The sequence below is a fragment of the Alexandromys fortis genome, unplaced genomic scaffold (assembly GCF_014885135.2).
Source record: "Alexandromys fortis isolate MF-2015 unplaced genomic scaffold, M_Fortis_MF-2015_v1.1 scaffold_194, whole genome shotgun sequence".
In the NCBI taxonomy this organism is placed as follows: Eukaryota; Metazoa; Chordata; class Mammalia; order Rodentia; family Cricetidae; genus Alexandromys; species Alexandromys fortis.
In genome coordinates this window covers 330,737-357,129 of record NW_026068075.1, presented here as the reverse complement: position 1 = coordinate 357,129, position 26,393 = coordinate 330,737, and the positions used below count along the sequence as shown (strand labels likewise).

At 40.8% G+C, this 26,393-nt stretch overlaps 2 protein-coding genes across 5 annotated transcripts in view; one reads left to right on the top strand and one right to left on the bottom strand.

Moving 5' to 3' along the window:
- Positions 1–981: 981 nt before the first annotated feature.
- On the bottom strand, positions 982–25,854 carry Pabir2 (PABIR family member 2). 4 transcript variants are annotated; one of them, XM_050121689.1, is made up of 9 exons: positions 25,032–25,854; positions 22,440–22,518; positions 17,361–17,404; positions 17,228–17,282; positions 16,874–16,975; positions 16,501–16,583; positions 15,481–15,542; positions 10,919–11,015; positions 982–2,843 (listed from the first exon to the last, which is right to left on the bottom strand). In XM_050121689.1, exons 1-9 carry the CDS (start codon positions 25,127–25,129, stop codon positions 2,774–2,776), a joined length of 690 nt encoding a protein of 229 aa, XP_049977646.1. In that variant the 5' UTR covers positions 25,130–25,854; the 3' UTR covers positions 982–2,773. The 4 variants fall into 4 exon arrangements, with proteins under 4 accessions (XP_049977646.1, XP_049977645.1, XP_049977643.1 ...); XM_050121688.1 differs by having other exon boundaries at positions 15,481–15,545; positions 25,032–25,826; XM_050121686.1 differs by having other exon boundaries at positions 982–3,736; positions 25,032–25,818.
- LOC126488294 (uncharacterized) overlaps positions 25,724–26,393 on the top strand; it is a 68,166-nt gene continuing 67,496 nt past the window's right edge. Inside the window, exon 1 of the mRNA XM_050121684.1 lies at positions 25,724–26,057. Coding sequence (XP_049977641.1) covers positions 25,724–26,057 — 334 coding nt within the window. The remainder of the gene's footprint in view (positions 26,058–26,393) is intronic.

The window sequence follows — 26,393 nt, the reverse complement described above, 5'->3', positions numbered from 1 at the left end:
GTGCCCTTACTTAGATTTTACCATCATTCTCTAACTGAATCAGAGCTCCTTGGAGAAATGGCTGATCCCCTAGGACAAGGCAACTATGAATCTGGGATACCTTGTAACCAAGAGTTAAAAACAAAACTCCAAACCAGCATAGGGCAAAAGGACATAGCAAGGGCAGGAGAGATGACTGAGCAGTAAGAGTACTTACTGTTCTTCTAAAGGACCCACGTTTTGTTGCCAGCTTATAACTCCAGTTCCAGGGGATTCAATGTTTTTCTCTGGCCTCTGCAGGCACCCACACACATTTGGTGTACATACACACATCCATGTAAAGATATCTTTTTTTTTTATTTAAGAAACACAGGAACTTATTCCTGCATGGCTCAGAAATTACACACACACACACACACACACACACACGTGCACACACGCACACGCAAAGGTTGAGGAGGCATCATTTAGAAAGAGTGGTAAAACAAGTGTGGTTCAATGTTAAAATGTTAAAAACCGGGAACTGAGATGAATATCTCTGGGTGTTCTTACAGTTTCTCTGGACTTAAAAAACAATTTCAAAATGTAAAGTCTTTTAAAAGTAAGTAGTCCATTTTTTAAAAAAATAATGAAAGTAAAAAAAAGTGTTTATAATGTGAGTCATGAACTAAAGTCTTAATTTTATAGACGTTTATAAATAGGTTTTAAAAAAAGATAAACTGAAAGCAAACAAGAAATCTGTGACTATGGTAAAAGGCATCTAAACAGTTAAACACAACAAAATACCCCTGAAGAGCTGACAGATCATGTGGACAGATTGCTTCTCTGCTGGGCCAGCCAGCGTGAACTTGAACATAGCTATCCATTAGTTCTCCTCTGCAGAACAGCCCTTTCCTCAGAACCTGACCTACTCCTGGAAACAGAAAAAGCTCCTGGGGTATGACGACGGAAAATAATTATCAACAGGAATAAGAGAGGCAGACTTGCAAACTACTGTCTTTTTATACATGTATTATGCTTTATTAAATTCACATTCTTAAGATATACACTGGGTAAACATTTCACAAAACTTTCTATTATTCCAAAAGCAGGTATCATAAAACAGTGATTTATAAGTCAGTCAAGCAAAACCAGTATCTATAGGATTTTATTATGGTTTCATTTCTTGTACTAGTTTTCAAATAGAAGCTTAAAATATATGATATAATATGAGAATAGGAAGAAAGAATTTTACTTTATAACAATAACTACACTGCAAATATTAGACTTTATATAAAAATAAAGGGGTACTGTCAACAAAGTTTCTCTGCGAATTGCCTGTCTAGTATTTCAAAACAATCCCTGCACAAACTTAGCTTTCTGGTTCGTTTAAACACAGAGGACAACAATAACAAAAGATTAGTTTACAAAGGAAAAGACAAAAATGTGGCAAAGGAATTTGTAGAGAGACGCGGGGATTGACGGGCGGGAGTGAGATGAGAGGGTGGGGAGGGAGAGCAATAAGAATGAAGTACATACATGTATGAAATTGACAGAGAAAATTGAAAACATTGAATTAAATTCATTAATAAAAGAGTTGGCTTAAAAAAGGAAAGTGAAGCCCCTGCCTCTTTGATCTCATCAAACCACTGGGACAATTCCAGTTCTCTGCTCCAGCTTTACCTCACCACTGAATTTTTAACATAAGGTTATTTCTTAACAGTCCTAAATTTGTACCCTAAATTTGAACTCAAAAGTTCCCCTTTAAGGAAGTAAGATAGAAGAGGGAACATGACAAATGTCCTGAAAGACAAAGCCATCTCTTATCATTATGAAGGCAAAAGCCTTGGAATATGGTTCATTAACGGAATGGATATACCAAGTGCCATCCAAGAAACGTTTCTTCACAATGGCACACAAGGGGCGATTCTTAGAACAGCACATTGATGTTAGGTCTGAAGGATTATGAGCTTTTCACGGGCTAAAGCAACATGGGAAGGAAAGCTGTTAACAGCCGTTATGACGGTGATTAGAATGTAAACTGAAGAACAGATCTGATTCTCTAATGGACCGCTGCAAGCTGAGTGATGTTCTCTAACCATCAGAAGAGAGGTTTTGCATCAAGCACACTAATTTCTGGTCTGGGAATTCCTTCAAACCACCTCTAAGGATTTTAGATTTCAAAGGACTTAAGTGTAATCATTTTCTGTTTGCTTTTTCCACTCACTTAGAAATAGAATACCACAATTCTAGCAGGTAAATGTGGATACCAAACACTGTCACCCACCATGTTGAACATGGAAAGAAATCTAACAGCACGGATACTGTACGTAGGGTAATAAATATTAAATAACGTCACAATAGCTCACACTTGGATTTCTTAAATATCTTAGTTGGAGTTTCCTCTTGTAAAAATGACAGAGCATATGTCACGTCACACTGCATATATACTGCTTAGAGCTCAAAAAGCTTGTGGAAGCAGAGGGCACGGGAGCATTGGCCCTTTCAGTACCTCAAAGCTTCCTTACAGATATTAAGCTGCTCACTATAGGAAACAAGAACAAGACCTGGGCTCTGACTCTAGCACAACACGGTAACCAAAGAACCCACCAGTCACGTGACAAAACACACGCAGTGACGAAAAGGAAACGGCCAAGACAAACGGAAGGTAGCACTGACACAGAGAAAGCTTCCACTTGCCACAAGACCTTATGATACACGTCCCTACAGCATGGCACCCAAGGCCTCGCCATACTACCCGAGACACTGACAGCTTCCTGGACGCTTACGTTTGGACAGTGGTTTGTGTAAATAACTACTCGTTCATTTGGAGATGCTCCACACATCTGGTCAAGGCAGGAATTTCTTCTCCTTGATAACACCACCTAGAAATATCAACAATATTTTATAGATTCCTCAGGGATTCACACAGCAACTGTGGTGGCCAAGTCCTAAGAAGCTGAGGTGACTGCTGCAGGCCCCCTTAAGCCCATGTCAGTCTCCACTCTAAGACCAGTCTTCACTGCACACACCCAACAGCAAAGCAATGAGGGGAGTTGATGGACGCGACTATGGGTGTCCTCCCCTCTGTGAGAAATGGCAAATCAGCAGCTCAGACAGAAAAGGAAAACAAAAGAATGTACTTAAAGCTGATGCAGAGAAATGAAAATTTGATGTAATCCAAAGCAATTTAAATATCGCTATGAAATAAAGAGATGGGAAAGAATGTAGTCAACAGTAATTTTTATAAATCTCTCAAGCAAGAGAATTTCTGATCACCTCTGTTATGTTACTGCTAGGGAAAGGACAATCACGGAAGATACACATCAGTGCCCCCTTAAATGCTTGAAAGTAGGTGCTCTTTGAGGCACTGAGAAGAAATTCTCCGAGCAATCAAAACTGTATTGCGATTTAGTCATCAAACGCAAAATGAGATCAGCCAAAACAGATGTTAGTAGGGTGACTAGGCTTGCCAAATTGAACTTTTGAAGACAGAGATGCCCAGAAGTGGGCGCATCGGAATGGCTGCAATCTGCCGAACTTTAATCCCCACTGCGGATCAAAGTTCTCTGCATTCCTCACTGAATGTTTTATGTGGGAAATAGTTAAAACACTGAATCAGAAATGGTTAAGTCACTTGGGTGAGAGATCATCCATCAAGATGAACGAAGAGCATGAATTGGAGCATGCTACTGGAGACTCTGCGGGAGCGCTGCCTGTAGCCAGTGAGTCTGAGGACAAGCCACTGCTGATACTACTGCCATCCAAAATATCTGAACTGAGGACAAAGCAAAAAGAATTGTAAGCGAATGCATGTATCAGGGTCAACATAACATGCAATGATATGACTTCAAGGACACACACATCAGTACAGCATTGGTAAATAATAAGAAGCATAAAGGCCACAGCGATGAAATGCATAATGTTCTATGTTGAGGGACCTGTGAAATTTATAAAACCACGGAAAGCCGGAGGAAGACTCGCGATGGTCTATATAATCTGATCATCCCCCTGGAGGCACCTGACTATGTAGCATATGGTAAGTGTTCCTCTTGACATGCCATGGTTATTGTGAAGGGGGATTCCTGATCTCCTGCCTAAAATACTGCTGTTATATTTATCTTCTTACTTTTCCAGAGCCTTAGAGGAAGGAAAACTAAGGTTTACTAAGGTACCTATTCACAAACTAGCTTAAGTGTGTCTGCAGACATCCTACTTCTACTCTTGAGGAAAGTCTTCCAACTGTCCTAAAACTGACTGCTTGGGTTTGCCCACTCCCAAGAGGCTTCAATGCAAATATTTTAAAAATGATTTCCTCCTCTAATTACGTCTTTCCTATTCTTCTCATTTTATGAATTCTTTATACTGGTTCCTCTCAGACCCAAAGGTCTCCCTGCTATGTGTAAAAGACTCCTTCCATCCTTCAGTTAAGTTTCTAAAACTCTCTCTCCTCATGGTCCCCGTCACGTCTCTTTAATCCAAACAACTGGCCTGTTTTCACCCTGCCACTGAAACTGATTCGGACACCAAACGTCTCCATAAGCCAGCACAGGAAGATGCTTCCCACCCAGCCCAGATGCTCAGTGTTCCCAGAACTGAATTTGGCCCGCCTGAGCCTGGCTTCTTCGTACTTTACATGGAGCCGAGAACATCATGCCACCTTTCTTGCTTCAGTTCCCAGGGGGCATGGATCTACGCTCTCTATTTGCCTTGAACTTACTCATTCACTTATTCTAATATTTACCAAGTGCCTGCCAAGTGTAGAAAGTATGTAGCTCCTTGAAGGACAGACAAGGTCCTGAGCCTCACTGAATATACAGGATAGTGGAGGAGACAGGGACTGAAATGATCAGGCTCATAAAAAATAATTACACTCGGCGATGTGAGTAACAGAGAGAAGGAAGGGGGGCTGTGAGAGTCTGACACATGGGCAACCTGATCTAACCTGGAGGAAGTGTGAAAGGATTCTCAGAGGTGAGGTTTGGGTTTTGATGGGAAGGATGACTAGACATTAATTTGGGAAGGTGTAGGAAGAAGCAAGGACCCTTCTGGGAATTAAAAGCAGACAAGTGCGGAGACAGTAGAGAGTCAAAGAACACAGTGAGAGCCAAGCTGGAATAGTCCAGCAGTGCAAGTTTACACAGATATTTTTTATTTCTTGAAAGGGAAGAAAAACGTAATTAGAGAAGGGATTATGACTCAAGGAAATATGGGTTCTAGTCTGTCACTAGCGTCTTTGGAAAACCCTGTTTTGTTCTAAAATAAGCAATCGAAACACTGTCTTTAATATTATTCTTGTAAGTTTCCAAGATGATATATTTCCATTATAAAGAAGTGTTTAGTTTATTTGTAAATCTCAGGCCTATACCATTCCCACGAAGGGCAACTTTTTCTCTTCTGCCTTTTTAGGCCTATTGTTTAAAATGTCATTTAGGGATGGGACCCAGGGCCTCACACATTACCACTGGGCAACACGTTACCACTGGAGCTACACCACAGTCCCCTCTGTCATCTTTCTATTGCCTGAAGGTTGCTTTTAGGTGGAGACAGATTACAAATAGGCTTTGGAAGTAAAAATAAAAAATGGAAACAGTATATTCCACATTGCTCCTACACTATGTACACCGCTGTCAAATGCATCATTAATAATACCACTTTTAAGGAAGAAGTCTGGAAAACTTAGTTGGCTCTGATATTTGTTCAACCACATGGCAAAATGGTCCAAAAATATGAATTATTCAACAACTGAAAAAAAGTTACACAGATAATCCAAGACATTGGAAAATCAAAAGGACCTTTCTATTTGCCTTTGGAACATATGTGAATTTTCCTCTGTAGCATTTTGCCTAGACTAATATTAAAATGAATTGACTTTCCTAAAGCACATATTGGCTGGGCAGCACAAGGGCATGCTCTATGCCGTTTGGCATGAAGAAAGAGGCTTAGATTAACATTTGGCCACCATGCAGATAATCTGAAGATAAATAAAGAATTCTTTATTGCAAGCACCAGAATGACAGTGAGCTCAGGATTAGAAGAGTTCATCTGTAACAAGACCTGTTTGCTTAGGTGACACTGGTATTTATTCCAAAATACAAAATAAGACTGTGTAGTACAATGTTTTTCTAATTTGTTGATTACTTAAGAGAAAAAGATGACAGAGACATTACCAATTAGAAAAAATTGAACATTTCAAAATATCTTCTTTACTATACTACACTACACTATACTATACTACACATAAAAGTCTCTAATTTTTCTCACTATTGGAAAAATGGCACAGCTACATTTTGTCTCCACCACAATTTAGCTTCACAACTTAGTAAAGCTTAACTTAGTTCATTGCCACTGAACTAAGACCTGGTTTCTGTTCTAGTTAATCTGGTCACATGGTCATGGAAGCAGAAGCCACAGGTCATATCGGCCAATCATTAGATCCATGTAGAACAGGACTTGTGTAACTGTGCAACCCACAGAGATCACTGTGTGAAAGTAACTCTTGTGGGTCACCATCTCATCTTACACCAGCGCTTCTAAAAGCAACAGAGTACAGTCCAATTTGAGTTTCTTATTTTCTCATATAATATCTAATGAGAGTGCCAATGATAACGAGTCTTACTTCTACTAGTGGCCAAAAGCCAGACAATCATAGGAAAGTAAAAAAAATTCAGACTAGACACAGGACCATCTGAATTGAAAGTAAACTGATTCATACTATTATATACATATATATTTTTAAAAAGCTAGGAGTACTGGCAATATGGCTCAGTGGGTAAGGGCACTTGCTGCCAAGCCTGATGACTTGAGTTCAAAGAACAGACCTAACTCCTGAAAGTTGTCCTCTGATCTCCCTGTGTGTATGGCCTCACACAAATAAACAAATAAAAAATTGTAGAAAAAATCATCTAGGCATGGTGACACACAGGAGCGTCCAACATTTCCGAGGCAGAAGTAGGAGCATCAGGAGCTCAAGGTCATCGTTGGCTACATAGTGAGTTTAAGGCTCGCTTTGGATACAGAGTAGAATTTCGTCTCAAAAAGCAAATCAAAAACATTAAAAATAATGATAGCTAGAGTGCAGACCCAGAACTCACGAGACAGGGGGATCTGAAGTTCAAGACTAGGCTGGGATACATACTGAATTTTAGGCCAGTCTAGACTATATAATGAGAAGACTCAAATGATAAATCTAACTCCAAATATTAAAATTAAGCATCATATCAAACAATGATGCACTGGGCAAGAAAACTTGAGAATTTTTCCCTTTTACAGGCAAAACAGGGTAGCACTTAATCTTCACCACAGGGCTAGGGTCCCTGAAAATACTTTTGCTTGCTTTGAAGTGCTGTAGACACATACACTCTTATTCCCAGCTGGATGAGGAACAGAAGGGGAGCTCTTAATATGAAAAACAAAAACAAAAAACAACTGAAGTGCCAAATAGGGCTCACTTCTGAAGTATGCTCAAACTCTTGATGTTCACAAATACTAGATGTAAAATGATGTAATTCCAGCTTTGTAGTGGCAATGTTCCCCACATTCTGTTGACAGGGATTTCAGGAATTTTTTAGGGAAGAAAGGAAATCAACAGTATGCCCAAATGGACACAAACCCTAAATGGGTTCACATTCAATGTCCTAATTTAATTTATACTTCAAAGATGTCAGATTTTAAAGATTACTAACTAGCACATAAACTTTAAAGACTATGAAATGTATTTTTTCCTTCTCTTTGTGGGATGGGATAGGAAATAAAGAAAAGTTTAAAAAGATGGGCTCATATCTGCTAGTTATCAGATCTTTGAGCCATTCTCTAACTGACAGCAAAAGAAGTTTCCTTGCTTTTGTTATTAAGTAGTCTGCCATCTTTAGCAACAGAAACCAGGACACAGATGATTCCTATCTCTGGCCCCATTTCTAAGAATATGGATATATGATGTTGACCAATGGAACTGCATTAAGAGACAGAAGTTTCTGTAAAAGCAGAATGCAGATTCATTATTCAGAGTAACTCACAAAATTTCTTCCCTGTAGACCTAAGTGTCAGCATCTTTAGTATATATGGTGTCTTGCAGATCTTAACACGAATTTAAGCTTTAAATCCTTTGAGATGTCACCAATTCATCTAAAAACGTTACTTGAAAGTTAATTAACTATCTTTTGAAAGGCTGTGTGTGTAGTACATACATGTGTGTGCATATGAATATTCATGTCTGTCATTGCTCACATAGAGACCAGAGGAGGCCAGAGGAGGATGCTGGGTCTCTCTAGGCCTGCTCTCTTGAGACAAGAGCTCTCACTGAACCTGGGGCTCCCAGCTTTCTTAGCGATGCCAGCTAATCAGTAAGCTCCAGTGTTGCATCTATTTCTCCCCTCAGTCCCTGGCACTGAAGTTATAGGTGTGTGTGGTCTTGCCTGGCGTTTACATAGGTGCTGCAGATCCAAACTTGGGTCCTCATCTTTGCAGTCAGTGTTCCAACCCACTGAGCCATTGTCCCAGTTGTTGGTTTGTTTTGTTGCGGGGAAGGGGTCTCACTGTGTAGCTCAGGCAGACCCATTCAACTCAGTATTCATTCAGTTTAAGTTTCATTTAGCATTAATGTCCATGTCTCCAGGAGCCTCCCAGCTCCTACAGGTACACCCATGTTTGTAACAACAGCTCAAGTCCCACTACAGCACTGCCATCGCCAGCTAAGGCTGTGCTGATAAAAGACGAGTGCCCCGGCAAGGAATGGGGACCACAAACAAATACTGTGTCTTTTCCTTTCCTGTTCTGTTTTGTTTCCGTTTGGATTTTGGTCTTGCTATGGATAAAACCCAGGTGGCAAGCATGCTAGAGAAGTGTTTGGACACTGGGCTATACCTCCTTCTGTTTTTCTTTTGCTTGATACAGCCTTACTAAATACTTCAGGCTAACCTGTTGCACTACAGCCTAGGCTGGCCTCCAACACTGCAATTTGTCTCAGCCTTCATTGTGCTAGGATTAGGAATGTGCTACCATGACCTGCTCCCTATCCTTGCTTTCTAATCTGCATGAGCTTCTTTTGCTATTTTGTGGTAATGTAAAAAAAGACATAAAATACAAATATATATGTCTCACCATGCATTTTTTTTTTGCCATGCTGAAGGCTGAACACAGAGCCTTGTACAAGCTAAACATGTTCTCTACCACTGAGCTACACACCCAGCTCCTCATTCTCCTTGTGAATGTTTTCCTCATTGGATCACTTGATAAATAACTGGGCAAGCAATCTATTTATAGTCATGTGCCTATACTCACACTTTACCATAAAAGCCACGTGCTTTTGTGCACCAGGTATATAGTTTCACCCACTAGTCCCCTTGACAAGCTCCAGGAATTGCTCTTTGCAATCTCTACATATCTGGGAGGACACACTGTACTAAAATTAGCAATTGAACTACCAAGGCCACAGAGAGACAGTGGAAGATACAAATAGGAAAACTCTAAAAGGTATTCCAACAGTACCAGTCAGCAAGCCTCATGAATGACAATAACTTAGGACTTGCTCAGCTAGAAGTACAAGTTAGCTTAAACAAAATGATGCACATGCAATTTGGGAAAAAGAAATTGTCACCCTTACAGCACCGAGTGGCTTTTATGTTTCTTCCATTTAGAGGGTTCCATTCTATTTTTAAAGTGAATGCCCTTGTGAGGTTTTTAAAAAAGGACTCTCAGCTATAAAACCGAGGAATCAAAAAGTTCTCAAAGGTGTTACACAACTGTATATAAAATATGGGTATTTGGCAAGTTGACTGGAATATCCTGAAAGATTTCAAAATATTACCTAGGAACTGCTACTATGCCTTCCTCCCAGATGTCTGTCGGCATCCAATTGCTCAATTTTAAGAACAGGAAAAGAAGTCAATTCTCTCATCAAGCACTGAAAACCCTTATGTTTCAGACCTAAACTAGAATGAGAATCATGTGACCTGGACCATAAGAATTAGTAACTGTTACTATAAAACTGCACATTTAAGCTGGATTTGATGGTACATGCCCATGTTCCCAGTACTCAGGAGGCTAAAGCAGGAGGGGTGTAAGTTCTGGATTACACAGTGAGCTTGAGGTAAGCCTGGACTACACAGTAAGACTATGTTTCAAAATGCAACGAGAAACTGCAATCTTAATTAGCACTGTGATTGACAACTATAAATTTTCTAAAAAGATCTTATCACAATAGAGCACGTTACTTAGCAAATACCACAAGTATAATGTTTTGAATATGAAATGTCCTCTCCCAGCTCATGTGCTGAATGCCTGCTTGCCTGGGTAGTGGCAGAAACTTTAGGAGCAAGGAAGCTACTGGGAGCATGAACATGAAAGTCATACATTTTCCCTAGTCCCTTCTTTCCTTTCTGCTTCCTGGCTTCCCCGGGGGCAGTAGCCCTACCAGATATTCCTATTGTCACGATGACCGGCATCACCACAGGCCCAGAATCAAGAGAGCCTGCGAACCTCAGACCGGAGCTTCTGAAACCATGAGCTGAAATAAATCCTTTCCCCCTTGCTCATGCCAGGGATTTTGTCACAGTGAACAAACGTTTGACTGACACACATAGTTACGACAACGCAGCCATGTCTTAGGAGTCAAAAGCATGGAACATGAAATGCAAGCAGAGCAGGGGTAATCAATACGCATTTTCTCCACAGCAACCCAGAGGCTTTCTCACACCAGTCAGCTGATGGCACGACACCACACTGTCCTTGAGAAAGTCTGACCTAGCAGGCTAGGAACCAAATAAAGGTACAAAAGGATACACATACTTCCAAAGAAGTACTTGGACTTTCAGAGGACCTGGTCATTCAAAACCATCTACACCTCTGTGGAGACTTGCCTGTGTGAGTGTGAATTACATTTTATATTATCTCAATATTCTTTCGATGTGCTTCTTTTGTAACGTGAATTATACCCTAATAGTTTTTTTCATTTCATTTTTACCATGAACTGAGATCAGACAATTGCGAAGCATCTGTAGGCAGCATGCTGGTAGAGCCTTGGAAGAGTCTCTTAGGCTGGCTTTCTGTCTCCATCTCTCCTATAACACAAGAAACATAGCTACCATAAAACAATTCTACAAACACAGGACCACTGCTAAAATGAGGGGGATATTTGCATAGCCAAAGCTCGGAATACTTGAAGCTATTATATAAAAGTTCCCGCATGTGCCAGGAGTCTAGAGTTCCAGAGACAAAGGCAGGAAGAACAAGAGTTCAAACCTGGGCTACATAGCTACTTCCAGGTTAGCTTACACTACATAAGACCTTCTCTCCAAACACCTCCCCCTTAAAACAATGACTTTCTCGTGTACTTTAATATAAAAGACATGTTTTTTATAACTGACCAAAAAAAAGCTTTCATTTTTCATGCATTATGTATAGCATGTTATTCTCTCTCTCTCCCTCTCTCTCTCTCTTCAATAAAAAGAAACATTGATTTTATCAGACAAAGTAGGTATTCCCAAACAGTTGAAGCTCACGGTGACTATTTTATGGCTTGCAAAAAGTACTTATTTTATATCTTTCAGTAACTTAACACATCCTTGAGACAGCAACAAGATGTATTTTCTGATAGTGTAGAAATAGAAGGTTGAATTAGATGCTATACTAAATATAAAGATATAGTTGAAAGTACACCTGAAAGCAGTAACAGTAACCCAGTTCACAAACTTGGAACTGTACTGGTTTGCTCAACTCTACAGATTTTCACTGAACTGTAATCATAAACACGGCACCAATAGGAATCGCGCTTCACATTTTACCACTAACTAGTAAGGGCTGTTTGCTTCTTCTCCTGCCCCAAACTCTGTTTTTATTTCAATTGTGCATATTACTTGGATTTGATGGTCTTTATCTGAGCTTGAAAACAGAATGGAAAAGACAATTTAAGATAAAAGTGGTGAGCACGTAATCCCAGCCTTTGTGAGGTAGAGAGCAACTGGGCTGCCCAGAATGCCACACCGGCCTGTACTACAGAGTGAAACCCTGTCTCAAACACGCAGGAGTTTAGCTATACCTCAGTAGGACCATGGAACTGAACTGAAAACTGTATGAACTACTTAAGACAGAAAAAGAGAAAATAAGAACACATGCAAACTTCATTTGAACTAAATGAATTTAGTTCATATGAACTAAATAATATGACTTTTTCTTCTGGAGCTTCTGTGTAAGTTACTGACACTCACAAAAGTTAGAATATTTGCTTTGTTCAGTGAAGCTTCAAAGCTGGGTTTTAAACTCTAGCAAAGAATCCCTCCACCTACTGGTTGATTTTGGAATAGCTACTAAACACTAATTCCATTAACTTACTGGACAGATTTTACTTTAATAACAATAATAACCTTAGTTTAAAGTGTACTTTTATCTAATACTCCTAAGAGCTTTCCTAAGGTTATAAATGATTCCTTCCAAGATTAAATAAAGGGACTTGATTTACTAAATATAAACAGTATCACTATATCAGAACCTACTTTCCAAAGCACATCATCTTTAATATTTTCATAATTTCATATATGTAAATAATTAAATATCATCATATTCATCACCAATTTGCCTCTCCTACTCCCCCTGGGTCCTCTATCCCCCTATGACCCCATTCCAATTTCATATCTTTACGACTTGTTTTATAACCTACTAAGTCCATTAGTGTTGTTCATATGTGCATGGGTTTGGGGTCATCCACTAGAGTATGGGCAAACTACCAGTGGCTACAACTCTCTGTAGGCCTGGGTAGTCTAGAAGTCACTGTGCAACTAGTCTGTCTTTAAACTTATAGTGATCCACCTGCCTCTGACTTCCAGTTTTGAACTCCCCAAGTAGCAGAGAATGCCCCTGACCTCCTGATGCCCCTGCCTCTACCTCAGTGCTATGATTACAGGCATGCATCGCCAAACTGTTAGGCTAGAGCAGAGAGCAAACCCAGGGCTTCGTACACATTACGTTACACAAGTACTCTATCAATAGTGCTACATCTTCAGCCCTCTTTGATATTTTTGAGACTGAGCCTCATGAAGTTGAGTTGACCGTGTCTCCTGTCTCCACTACACAAGTGTGATTTCCAGTTGTGTGCCACCATACCTAGCTATCCTTAATTCTAAATGGGATCAAATTTAATACTTCTGAATTTGTGTGTGAGTGTAGGGCTAGAAAGGTTCACCAAAGCCATTTTCCTAGTTTACTTTAGTAGTCCTGAAGGTGATCTGAATTGCTGAATTTTTGAGGGTTATAAAAAAGACTTACATATTTTTATGTGTATGAATGTTTTGCCTACATATATACGTGTGTACCACATGTGTGCCTGGTACCTGCAGAGGCTAAAAGAAGAAAAGTATCAGATCCCTTGGAAATAGGATTGGCAGCCACCATGTAGGTGCTTGGAACTGAACCCAGGTCCTCTGCAAGAGCAGTATGTAGTCCCAACCATTTAGCCATCTCTTCAGCCATATATATAATGTTTTTTGAGACAGTTCAGTCTATACTCCAGGCTGGCTTCAAACTCACTATGCTATTATATGCAGTATAGCCTCAAGCCCTGGTAATTCTACCGTCTTAGTCTTCCAAATACTAGGATTACAGTCATGAACCATCACACTTAGCTGAACTGCTCTTTTTTAAGTCTTAAAGATTTATTTTTATCATTTTAATTATGTGTGTGTTTGAATTTGTGTTGGTATATCCATATGAATGGAGGAGCCTTTGGAAGCCAGAGGTGTCAGATCCCTCGGGACCGGGAGTTACAGGTGGCTAAAAGCCACCTAATGTGTGTGCTGGGAACAGAACTCAGGTCCTTTACAATATAGCAGCATTCTCCCTTAACCACTGAAACATCTGTCCAGGCTTTTTTCTTAAGGCATTTTTCTTAAGGCAATTGGAAAAACTCTTCTTTAAAATGACATCTGCTTATATCCGCAGCTTAAGGTGTTTTCCTTTAGGAATTCTAGCATTTTAGGTTTTATATTAAGGTCTTTGATCAATTTTGAATTGCTTTTTTGTGTAGGATGAAAGAGAGGGATCTAGTTTCATCCTTCTGCATGTGGACATCCAGTTTTCCCTGTACCACTTGCTAAAGAGGCTGTTATTTTTTCCCTCAATGTATGTTTTTGATAGATGCGGGCTGGAGAGATGCACTGTGGTTAAGAGCATTTGTTGTACTAGCAAAGGACCTGGGTTCAGGGCTCAGAATCCCAGGGTGGCTTACAACCATCTGTTCAAACTCCAATTCTAGAGGATCCAGTGCCCTCTCCTGCCCTCCACAGTCACTGTATGCATGTGATGCACACCAATCAGGCAAAACCCTCGTACACATAAAATTTAAAAAATCTCTTAAAAATTATAAATAACTATGTGGGTCTATAAAACATGAAGATCTCAGAATGAATTTTTATATATGTGCTTTTATGTGGGCTCATAAGAAGAGAAAAAGAGGTCTTGAGAGGAAAAAGGTTAAAAATACAAGGAACACAAAAGCATTGAGGGAGGGCAATAGGAGGAGAAAGAGATGAGGCGGTGTAAACTATACAAGAAAATGCCATAAAAAACATATTTTCTATGCTGATAAAAAAATGAAAGAAAAAAACTAGATGGATGTGGCAGCGCCTCTGTATAATCACACCACTTGGGAGACAGAAGCAAAATGACCAAAAGTTATGGCCAGTCTTGGCTATATATATAGTGACTTCATTGCCAGCCTGGTGACATAAGACTGTATCAAAACAAAACAAAAAACGAATAATAAAAAATAAAGTAAAATGGCACCTGGCACTCTTAATTATATAGTCAAATTGCCAGGAATAATGACTAAACCAATTATCAAATATCTTGGCCATGTTTAAAGAAACAGATGCTATCAAGGGTTTACATAAACATCTAAGTCTACTGCAGACTGAGAAAACTTTAGTGCTTTGTAGTTCAAAATAAGCAACTGAGAGAGCACCCACGTACACTGAAAACTTTCCAGACCTTACTACTGGACAACTTGTACTCTGCTGAGGTATAATTTGTTGATGGGATCGTGAGTCCCACTTCTAGGCAAGCTTCGTGTTTACAGATGTATTTGCTATGCATCTCTGAGATCACTGAAAGGCAATTGTTTTGGAATATACATCAACAATATGAATATAAGAATATAATTCAGATATGAATTATAAATATATATATCATAAAATAATTTATGTAACATAGAACCTGTACAGAATATGTTGAAAATATTTAACATTTCTTTAGAAAAAAAAAGAAAATTATTTCTGTGAATTCATTTCAGATGAGAATTCTAGTTTCTAATTCAAGCTTGGCTAAATTGAATATCAGAAGTATGATGAATCTTTTCCCCCAATATTGTTAAAATGAATATATGTCCTTAGCAAGGTGTACAACAGTACATATACGAATACATTAATTACCATACCTATTTAGCTTTTCTTCTGGGGTGGTATAAGAACATTTAAGGTCTGCTCTCCTAGATTTGAAGTATGTAGCACAGTCCTGTCAACTATACTTGCCACATACCTTTTCTCTTAAGAGGACCAAGAGCACTGGGTCTGATGCACTTGACTGGACTCTGATTCCTCCTGCTTTGACAAATAAACAAATAGGATGAAAGACCCACAGCATTACAACCTAGCAAATCAGCAACATCGACAGTCATATAGTCAGAAATACACAGTGTTTATATATAGGGCGATTAGACTCAAACATACGGAGAGATGAGAAAACAGGGCATTTTAAGCCATTTAAAAAAATATTCTCTACTGCAAAATACCCACAATTGCTTAAAGAAATGTGTCTTACTAAAAAATGTATTTGGATTTTGATCTATAACGTCTTTTATCTTTAAAAGGGGTATTAGCATGGTAGTGTGTGTGTATGTGTGTGTGTGTATGTGTGTGTGTGTGTATTCTCTCTGAATATAAATCAACACTAAGCATTGGGGATGTAGCTTCATGATAGAGTTTGCCCAGTACTCACGAGGTTCTTGGTTCAAGACTTGGTATCACAATCAATCCATCAATCAGCATTAAATCTCAAACACAGAATCTTGTAAAATGTTAATGCCTCAATGTAAGTGGTGAGCATATGGTTGTTCATTATGAAGTTCTAACTATTTTGATGTATGTCTAAAAAATTCCATAGTAAAATTAACTCAAGGAAAAAATAATGAGTGATACTCCAGACACCCCTCTCTCTCTGTCTCTCTCTTGTGTGTGAGATGTATGCATGTACACACACATGTCCAAGTTCATGTGCCTGTGTGCTAATGCTCTGGGAGTCAGGAGCAAGATGGTCTATCACACTCCACCTTATTCCTGTCAGACATGGTCTCTCACTAAATCTAGAGCTAGGCTAAGTGGCCAGCAAGCCTGAGCAATCCTCCTGTCTCAGTCTCCCAGTGAGGTTATAGGTGTTCATGGCCATGATGAGCTTTACACATGTGTTCTGGGGTCTCACTTCAGATCCTCATGCTAACAAGTGCTTTTACCCACTGAGTCATCTTTCCAGTCCGCAAATCTAACACTCAAATTCTCTTACCTTGAAAAATGTCTTGCATTCAGAACAGGACTTGGTGGCATACCGCCGCTACTCACGAACATTTCCAAGGATGGTGACAAACTCTGTTAGAGAAAGTACATGCACTATCGAAACTGCCACAGCACTTCAGTTTTCCAAAGATGCTTTTCTTTTGTTGTTTTTAAAAGGTTCTTTTGAAACATGCCAGAAACAGTATAGCTATGCAAGTGCCTCATACATATGACATTTTCCCAATCCACTACTATAGATTTGCATTGCTTCTTCAAATCTCTGGAGACTTTGAAGGTGAGTTGAGTTGAATTGTGTATATATATTTTAGGATAAACAGCTTGCTGTGCAAGAGACAGTTAATATCTGGTCGACAATACCCTACCTTTCCAAATTCCCTGGTTGGGGAAGGTGCCGGAGAAACTGGAGTAAAGTCAATTCTCTTTGGAGAATATAACTTCTCTTGCTTGTCAAAGTCACTATCACTCTGTAAACATAAAATATTACCTTCATTCAGCATGTCACGAATTCTATGTACTACTACAACAACATGCCTATATTGTGAAGAACAGAAATGGACACATTCAAACATTTTGCTGGTAAAGCAGAGATCAAAACTAAGAATCACTCTGGAAGCAGGAAGGCCATCTATTAGTCTATGAAAGAATCTACCGAGACAGTTGAATAATACAAAAATTTTTGGGAAGTTACAAAACAAGCACACATGGGAACACTTTACCAGGCTCAAACTTTCATCCCACGACTGGCTTATCTGCATTCCTGCTTGAGCGTCCCTAAAAAAAGAAAAAAAAGCCATTAGAGTTTACAAACAAGACACAGTAGGTTAGGCCCTGCCCTTCCTAACCACTGACCTTTCATGTGAAGTTTCTCTGTTCATCATATCCAGGCCTTCTTCCTATAAGGAGAAGCACATGTGCTAAGTCATAGTTTTCCACCATGTGTCTATTTCAAATAACACTGAAATAATCCCAGGTGATCAGAACTACCATTCTGAGATTGGCAACCATGCTTTACCTGTATTTTAGAGCAGACTCAGAAGTGTGATGCTGCTAGCCAGGAGTGGCACCCTTGCTAATTTTGAAGATTTCAGTCTTAAATTTCTGACCCGAGCTAGTAAGCTAAATGTAAACATTTCCTACTGTGTGCGTCACCAAGCTTCCGTCATTGTCAGTATTAGTGTTCAACCTCTTCCGCCATAGTTCTTCATATTCTTAGAAACTTCGCTCTTCAACCCCTAAACATTAATACACTAGAGGCAATGCATGCAGTCTTTAGAAAGTACACCAGGTGTCCAACCTCAAAGCACCATCTGTTGCCAGACAGGCCCTGACTTTAGCACTTTTCCCAAATGAATGGAAAGCTGTATAAATTTAAGGGAAAAAAGACTGGGCCTTGGAAGTATTCATTATTCCACTAATCTAAAATAAGAAGCTATGTGAAATGGGAAAGAAAAAAATGCCAATGATATCAATTTTTATTACTGATGCACTAATGAGTAAAGATAGGCTAACAAACCTGACATAACATTTTATATATGATTAATGTTCTCAAAAATATTTTAAAATGGCAAGAAGAACATTTTGCTTCCATACTATAAATCATCTCTAAGGTCTGATTTCCAATGCTATCACCACAAACCATAACAGCTAAAGCAAGACCAGTTTAAGGGAAAGAGCGTTTGCCTTGCATGCACACTGCCCTAGCTAGGATCAAAGAAAGACGGCATGGTTAACCTTCAAAAGAATTGCTGTTTCCTTTACATCATCTTTTCTTCTCTTTCCGACAGGATTTCACACAGCCCAGGCTGGCTTTGAACTCACTGTTTAGGTAGCTGATGATGACCTTGTATTTCTGATTGTCCTGTCTCCACCTCTTGACTATCTGGTATATGGAGTCCTGGGAATGAACCCAGGGCTTCATGCATGTCAGACAAGGACTCTTATCAATAGTCTCAAGCCCTCATTTTTTAATATGGAGACCAAATTATTTTCCTTCAAAAATAACCACAATCTTGTCACAGAAGGTAAGATATAGTCAAACCAGTGGATCTTACAAAATTGTTAACAGTTGTAATGTAAATAATTATTATTTTCTCATAAGAAATACAAATGAGCTTGTAAGAGTATCAAATCAAACAAGACAATTATTCTGCTTAAGAAGCCTTATGCTATTACAACTAAAAAATAAAAAAATTCTAATGTGAGAAGTACAAAAATGGGCTTTTTAGGCAAAAGCTAATTCAAGTAAAAGTATCCACGGAGACATGATTTCACCTTAAAAGATATGCCTCCATTACCCACCCTTTTTGTATTTTTCTCTTCTAAGTTTTGAAACAAGAAAAACTTTACAAGTAAAATCCTTTGTAATGTCATTTTTTTTGCATTGAGAAAGCAACACAAGTTTACCACTGAACTTTTAATGAGTTCACTGAAAATTATAAACTACCAGGTAAGGAAATAAGACAGGGTTACTCTAATAGGCTGGTGCGAGAAAGCACACGTGTGCATCATCCAGAGAACTCAAGAATGCCAAAAGGTAGTGACCTTCATCCACAGAGCCAAAATGAGGATAGTCCCAAAAATGCGGAGGAAGTCAGAAATTAAAACGCAACATTGATTAAACTTCTCAATCTAGACAAAACTATAGAGTGGCTCTGAAACAGAGAGAGATAAAAACAGAACGATGTCTAGAACCAGAAACAAGAATAATGTATGAGCTGGAAAAAAAAATGTTCTAAGAGCTTTAGGAAGATGCTGGCTAAATGGTGTTAAGGAAAGCAAAGAGCTCAAGTGGGATAAGAAATGAGCCCCCTGACATAGACAATTAAGTGGGCATTAGTGACATTTTCAAGGACGGCCTTTAATGGAGTTGTGGTAGAAGCAGCAAGATTACCAACTAGCAGGAAATTAGGAGACAAGGAGCTAGATAACGTGAAGGCTAGCTTTTTCTTTGAAAAAGGCCAGGGAAGGGAACAGAAAAGAAGGACAGACCTACATGAAAGAAGACTATTGTCCCTTACAATACGTGTGGGGGAAAGTTGGGAGCCAAAGGTTAGAGAGGAAAAGACTGAGAGGCTAAGACAGGAGACAATAGCGACCCCAAGTGACAGGGGCACCAGCAAACGTATTAACCACCAGGGAGTAGTGCCATATGTGAAGACAAAGGCATTTGAAGGTGAAGAAAACTGATATTATAAAAGACAGGTGTCAGGACTGGAGATGGCTCCGTGGTTAAGAACTACTGTTCTTGCAGAGGACCTGGGTTTAATTGCCAGGAGTCACATGGCAGCCCACACTTGTCTGTGTCTCCAATTCCAAGGGTTCCAGCACCCTCTTCTGGCCCCCCACAGGCTCCTGAATGCACATGTGCATGTATATTCATACAGACTCAAGACATACTAAAATAAATAAATCATTTAAGAAATTAAAAGATAAGGGTCTGTTTTATCTGTGAAATGAGAAGTGTCTTTGGCTGGGAGTAAATAGTGCTAAATCAGGAGGCTAGTAGAGACTAAACAACAAAAAAAGATTTAGAATATGGTTCTGGAGAACAGCATGGCATCAGTGGTACCTCAGTCCCCTGAGAGAACTAATCTTTCCTTTCAAACTACCCATCTTTTCAACTTCTCTCCTTGTAATTAAGACAACACCACTCCCCTGGTCACAATGAAACACAATTTCAGTCAGTTGGAATCCTCCTTCTCCCAAAATTGTTATTTGAAAAAGTTGTAATAGCATAAGGCTGCTTAAGCAGAATAATTGTCATGTTTGATGTTGTACTATTACACACTCATTTGTATTTCTTATGGAAAATAGCAATTATTTACATTATGACTGTTACAATCCTGTAAAATCCATTGGTTTGAATTATATCTTACATTTTGTGACAGGACTATGATTATTTTGAAGGAATGTAATTTGGCCTCCAAATCAACTGCTAGCAACTATTAGCAGACCTTTAACCCAAATACACCTCTTCTGATTTGCTGCCTCTACCACATCACCGAGTTGGAAGCTTATTCTAATTGTGTATAAATTTTAGACGATTCACATATAGCTAATCAGTTGGCAAATTATGGAGGTCCTACCCCTCTGCTTGTCTTTTTACCGTCTCTTCCTTTCCATTTCATTTGCCAACGTTTCACTCTTTCCTTGTTACTATGGGACACGGATGAGCACATTAAGATTTATACAGTGTGCTGTAATATTAGTATAGAGTGTCATTAATATCATGATGGTGTGGGAATGTGTACAAAGGAGATAGAAGGATTAAAGTAGGTTCTGAAGGAGCAAAAATGCGAGAAAGGAGGAGGATGGGGTTGATGGAGAGCACAAGGCTCAGTGAATTACCATGGCCCTTTAGAAAATGAGGCCGCCAGGGCAAAGGATGTGGAGTAATGACAGATGAGCTTAGACTAGAGTGGATAAGAATCTTCACCTCTTAGAAAAGAGCTAAGTGAAGTGCAGAGAGGCAAATTCGTTTTCCCCGTCTTTGCTATGCTTCTCTTATCAGGAGCATAGCTGTATAACACGGAAGAACATTTTTCATACACCCAACAAAAATAAGTAGTTATATTTTCAAGTACTGTCAGGGAAGTAGGTGCAGCGAATCAAACCTCTAGATAGCTAACGTCCCCTCTTTAAGTATTTTTACCCAGGTCAGTGGAAATCTTTCTAAAATGTGCTCTAGTGTCCCCTTTCTCAAACACGTTAAACCAAACAGAATGGCCTGGAAGCTCTCTAGTCCAGTATCAGCTCTGCCATCTACTACTGTGTGATCCTAAGCAAGTCACAAGTGTCATGAGTCAGTCGCTGCTGCCTGTAACTGGGAAAAATCCCACCTCGTGTCTTGTCTCTTTTCTACTTTGTGGAGACTGTTACATGAACTAAAGTGAAAGGACTTTGTACCATGTAAAATACAATCAAAGGGTAGATGTTGCTGGAAATTAAGAAAAGGTTAATGACCAGGGATCCTTAAGAACGTTACCATAAGCTTCTATACTAGCGACACCCTCGGGACTATCAACAGGCTCTTAGCTCTTGTGCCAAACCACAAACTGTTGGGAGGGGAAAATCCTGTCTGCTTTTCTGCCTTTCTCTCTCCTCCCCTGCTAGCAACTATTAGCAGACCTTTAACCCAAATGCACCCCTTCTGATTTGCTGCCTCTACCACACCACTGAGTTGGAAGCTTATTATAATTGTGTATAAATTTTAGATGATTCAGGGGTCAGAGAGGCTGTCCTATAAATAAATGGATGAACCTTTGTGCACAGACTATGGAAATGTAGTTCAGCCATTTAGAGGCCCGTGTGCTCACATCTCCGATGGCTAAAGCTGCCGAGAGCGTGAGCTCTGCATGTGAAGTGCTACTATATAAAAACCTCTTCATCATTTCCCCAGTGCAGCCATCGAATATGGTGATTCCCAACAGCTCTGCCACAGAGAAAAATCCACACTCGTCCGCTCTTCTGGGAATATAGATACAGATTTTCCAGGGGTCTTTATTTTAGACAACCCGTGTTATCTGACAGATGAGTGTCAGAAACATTCTGCCACTATTTAGGTGATTTTTTTTTTTTTTTACATCCTAGGACAAATAAAGACCACGGTTCTCGGCTATATTTGGAATTTACTCCTGATTTACCTCACAACTGTGACGCAAGTAGAAATAAATAACAAAGAATGGTTTTTACAAATACAAAGTCCTACAGCAACGAAGGCAATTTTTTTAAGCCCCACCCCCAACCCTTGTGTGTATGTACCCAAAGCTGAATGGCCATTATTGCAAAATTAGTAAACAAGATGGATAAAATAAATCTTTTGTTTTTTGAAAAAAGAAATGTGCACAGCACATAATTTCCCAGAAAGAGCTATATTTGAAAGTATTCCCGCCCATCTAAATCACTGCCCATACTTACTTTGATACTTACCAAGCTATGATGGCTCATAATTGTCGCACTGTTCCTCCGAGGTCTAAGTGGATATGGCTCAAAAACCTGTGAAAGGTCACTGAAAAGTAAAAAATAAAAGGATTAGCGTCTTCTAAAGGAAGCTATCCGTCAGCTGAGCTCAACACCCTCCAATCCGCAATTAACAATGAAATCTTCAATGGCTCATCATTTCCTAGAGACAGGACCTCCTTACCAGCCTCTTGGCAGGCCAGGCTCAGAGTGCTGCTGCGGCCTCCGCTTCTGCTAGATACTGATCTCCTCAGTGGTTGGGGGACAGCTCTGAGAGGTGGAGGGCGGAGCTCCAGACTGGCTCATTCCAGCTGCTTCAGGTCAGAACTACACCCCCAAACCAGTTCCTGTCAGATGTGAGCAGCTCATCTCTCTACCCCAGAGAACCATGAGGATTACTTACTGCTTTGCCCGTGTTACCACCTGAGAAGAAGCAGGGAGTCCTGGTTTTAAGAGCGCAGTCCTAACATTTCTGCCCCATGCACCAGTTCCACCGCTCTGTTTCTGGATCCCGAGGTCCAAGTGAATAGAGAGAACTGAAGAGTTGGCTTTTTTCTTTCCTTTTTTGCTCATGTTTCCCCTTTGACCTCCCACGCCCTGCCATCATCTGTCAAAAATTCATCCTCTCCTTCCACACCTATCTCAAGAGCCTTGCTTCCTTGAAGGCACAGCACAACCTTCTCCTCATTCCACAAACATAAGGCAACCATTCCCGACGCCAAACTTAAAGGAACTGGGAGACGACAGCTTCTTGAGACAACGCCTTGCTTTTTAAAGACATGGTTTTGCTGTTGTTCATGCTGCTCTTGAACTCCTGGGCTCAAGCATATACCACCACAGTTGGAAAAACTTCCTTTTTATTTATTTTTTAATGAAGGGCTGGAGACAGAAGGAAGAACCTTGTATACCCCCATCAAAAGGTCTACCCTGAGCTACACTACCATTCCAGTACATTTGTATGTCTGTATGTCCATGAGGATTAAATCATGGCCCCCCACACGTTAACAGACGGACACTGTTAAACAGCTACATACAGGGCTCACATTTTACCTTCTATTTAGGAAAAAAAGGTTCTCCAGCATCACAACAAAAAGAGAAAAGGGGAAAATGGAAATAAATAGAAAATAAGTGTAAATGGTTATTAAGTCTCTCAGGCGAGGCGCTTTATTCGCCTTTGTACGATATCCCTGAAGTGCCTAGCAGTCTGTTCTGCCATGATAGGAACACAAGGATTTTCAAAACTGAACTGTACTGGGCTCTAAGAGACCACCAACAATACCTATTTCAGTTATCCTCGTTTTTAAATGAGAAAACAGATGCGAAAAGAAATAACTCATTCCGTATAGCTAGCTAGTGACAATTGAGACCAGGCCTGGTCTTTTTTTCCCCTTGGCTGTCACATCATGCTATCAAGTAATTACTTAAATTGTGGTTCTCGAAACAGTGGGATTTTCTCCCTTAATTGTCTAAATGCAGGTCAGTGGGACAGCCCAGGGCCCTAGCAATTGCTTGCTTACCAGACTTTCACAAGATAAGGAGAGAGAAGGTGGGGTGGAGGATGAGACGAAACAGACAGTTTCCTCTTAAACATCCAAACATTACTTGCTGATGCCAAGGACAACATCAGAAATGCAACAGTCACTTCGTCATTCCCTCCGTTTCAAAATCATATTTAAAACTAGGGGAAAAAATACTCGCCCCTCTGCAAAATCCAGATGTTATAAGCAGTTCAATAGGTAGCAAAGCATTATCAAGCCTTCAGCTGTGCTCGAAAAACTGTGGTGGGCAAATATTGCTCCTTGTGTGCTGTATTCATGCCCTCTAGGAGGGGGTCGCCTACTCACGAAAGTCAAGTGTGATAGCTTCATTAGGTGAGCCAACCAGCCCTCATTATCACACGATTTCGCTTTAAATTCCCTGTTTGCAAGAGACAACATCCTGCCACTAAAATTAAAGGAGCGATTTTTTCCCCATTATTTTCTCAAACCAGTGTTTACAGACCTAAGCCACAAACCATCTCTTTTTTCTCTTCTTAGGCATTGAAACGCATTTCAGGCAGCTTTAAAAACTGAAAACACTGTAACAAATCCAAATCACTTAATAAGATAGAAGCGCACCATGTAATCCCAAGTTATTAGATAAACTGTGATTTCTTAACGCAAACCTCTGTTAATGCCAGGGTTCCTAAACTCGGCATAGAAACAGCAGCTCTTAGACACAGGTGTCAAGTTACAAGCCTAATTCAGGGGGTTCAGCTTCACTTGCCCTGATGGAAATTAGCCAGGGGGAAGCAACCTGTCAGCAGAGGCAGGTTCTACATTCTCTTTCAGAACTGGACAACATGGCCCCCAGGTAGAAAGGGCCCCTTTCTCAGACGTGGCCAAAGTGTGAGGTCAAACTTTCCCTCCATCTAGGGAGCCAAGCCACTGTGAAGAAAAGAAGACCTCAACCCCCTCAGTTTGGAGTCCAGATGAACTCGAACTGCCACTTTCGGGAAGGAAGACTTCTTGCCCAGGGACAAATCACTGAACCCCACACTCCGTCCTCCCCAGTTCAGCTCACCTGAGCACATGGATCAGAGGAGCACTGTTGGCCCGTCTCAGGGTGCCCCCATCAGATGTGTCAGCCTCAAAATCCAGCTCCATTTTCTCCTGAGCCATTCGGAGACTTGCTAGCCCGCACAGCCAGCAGTGCTCAGCTCCTGGTGCTTTGCTATGGACTCACTGCAGGACTGAGCTGCTGGGGACTGGCAGCTGGGGGCGGGGGCTAATGGGCGGAGGCTTGGGCGCGAGGGCGGAGAAAAGTGGGAGAGGAGGATGCAGATGAGGCAGGATGTGGGGGTGGGTGGGGGGCGGAGGAGGATGGAGAGCTTGTGTTGGGAGGGGGGATAGGATGAAAAAAAAAAGGATGGAGGAAAGACAAAGACGGGAGAAGGAAAGAGGCGCAGAGGTTGATAAAGGAAAGATGGAAACGCAGTTCATAGGATATATGGAAGAGGACCGAAGTGCGAAAAGAGCACAAAGGTCAGGGGGAAGAAGAGTACAGGGCTGGGAAAGGAGGAGGACGGAATGTGTGGAAGAGGAAAACACAAAAGAAGAAAAGGGAGGAAACTAGGCAGTGGCAGAACTCATGCTGTCATTTTTCCCGCCTAAGACCGCAAGCGCGGCTCGGCTACAGTTGCTGCGGCCGCTTTTGCAGCGCTAGCAATGAGGACTTGACAGCTGGCCAGACGGCCTCGGCAGCTCCACCTCCTCATGCTCAGGGTCTCTGTCCAGTCCGCCATGCTCCGGGACCCGGCCCCCAGGGCCCCTCAGCGCAGGGATGGCGCCTTTTGCTCCCTGGCCCCCGCCCGCCTGGAGGACTCGGAAAAGGGGTCGGCTTTCTGCGCCACTACGGCGCTACTTCTTTCTCTTATTGGTTCTAATGACCTGCGAGACCCGCTGGAGTGCAAACTGAATTCTACGATCTGCCGCCTCTTTTGCCTCCCACGCTTCAGAAATGGGAGCCTCCACAGGGCCAGCTCTTCCGCATCTTGCCGCCCATTGGCTGTTGCGCATGCGCCTGGCAGCCGCTCCAATGGACCAGCGGGTAAGGTGCATGCGTAAGAGCTTCTCCCAACGAACCGCCTTCAAAGGGGAGGGGCGTTTCCAGGGGGGCCCGAAATCTTCCTGCGTGGCATTGGTCCGGGAACCCTGGCGCCGTATTTCGAAAAGAGCCAATCGTTTGGAGACTGAAGTATCAGTTTTTAGACTAATAGTCAAGAGAAAGGTATTTTCACATTATTTCACTCCAAATTTGTACTCTGACCTCTATGATCCCCAGTCATTTCTCAAACATGCTTGTACATGCCTTGCGGTGCACTCCCGAGGAGGTCAGAGAGGTCGCTGGATCCCCTACAGGAGGTGGTTATGAGCTGCTGCTCAA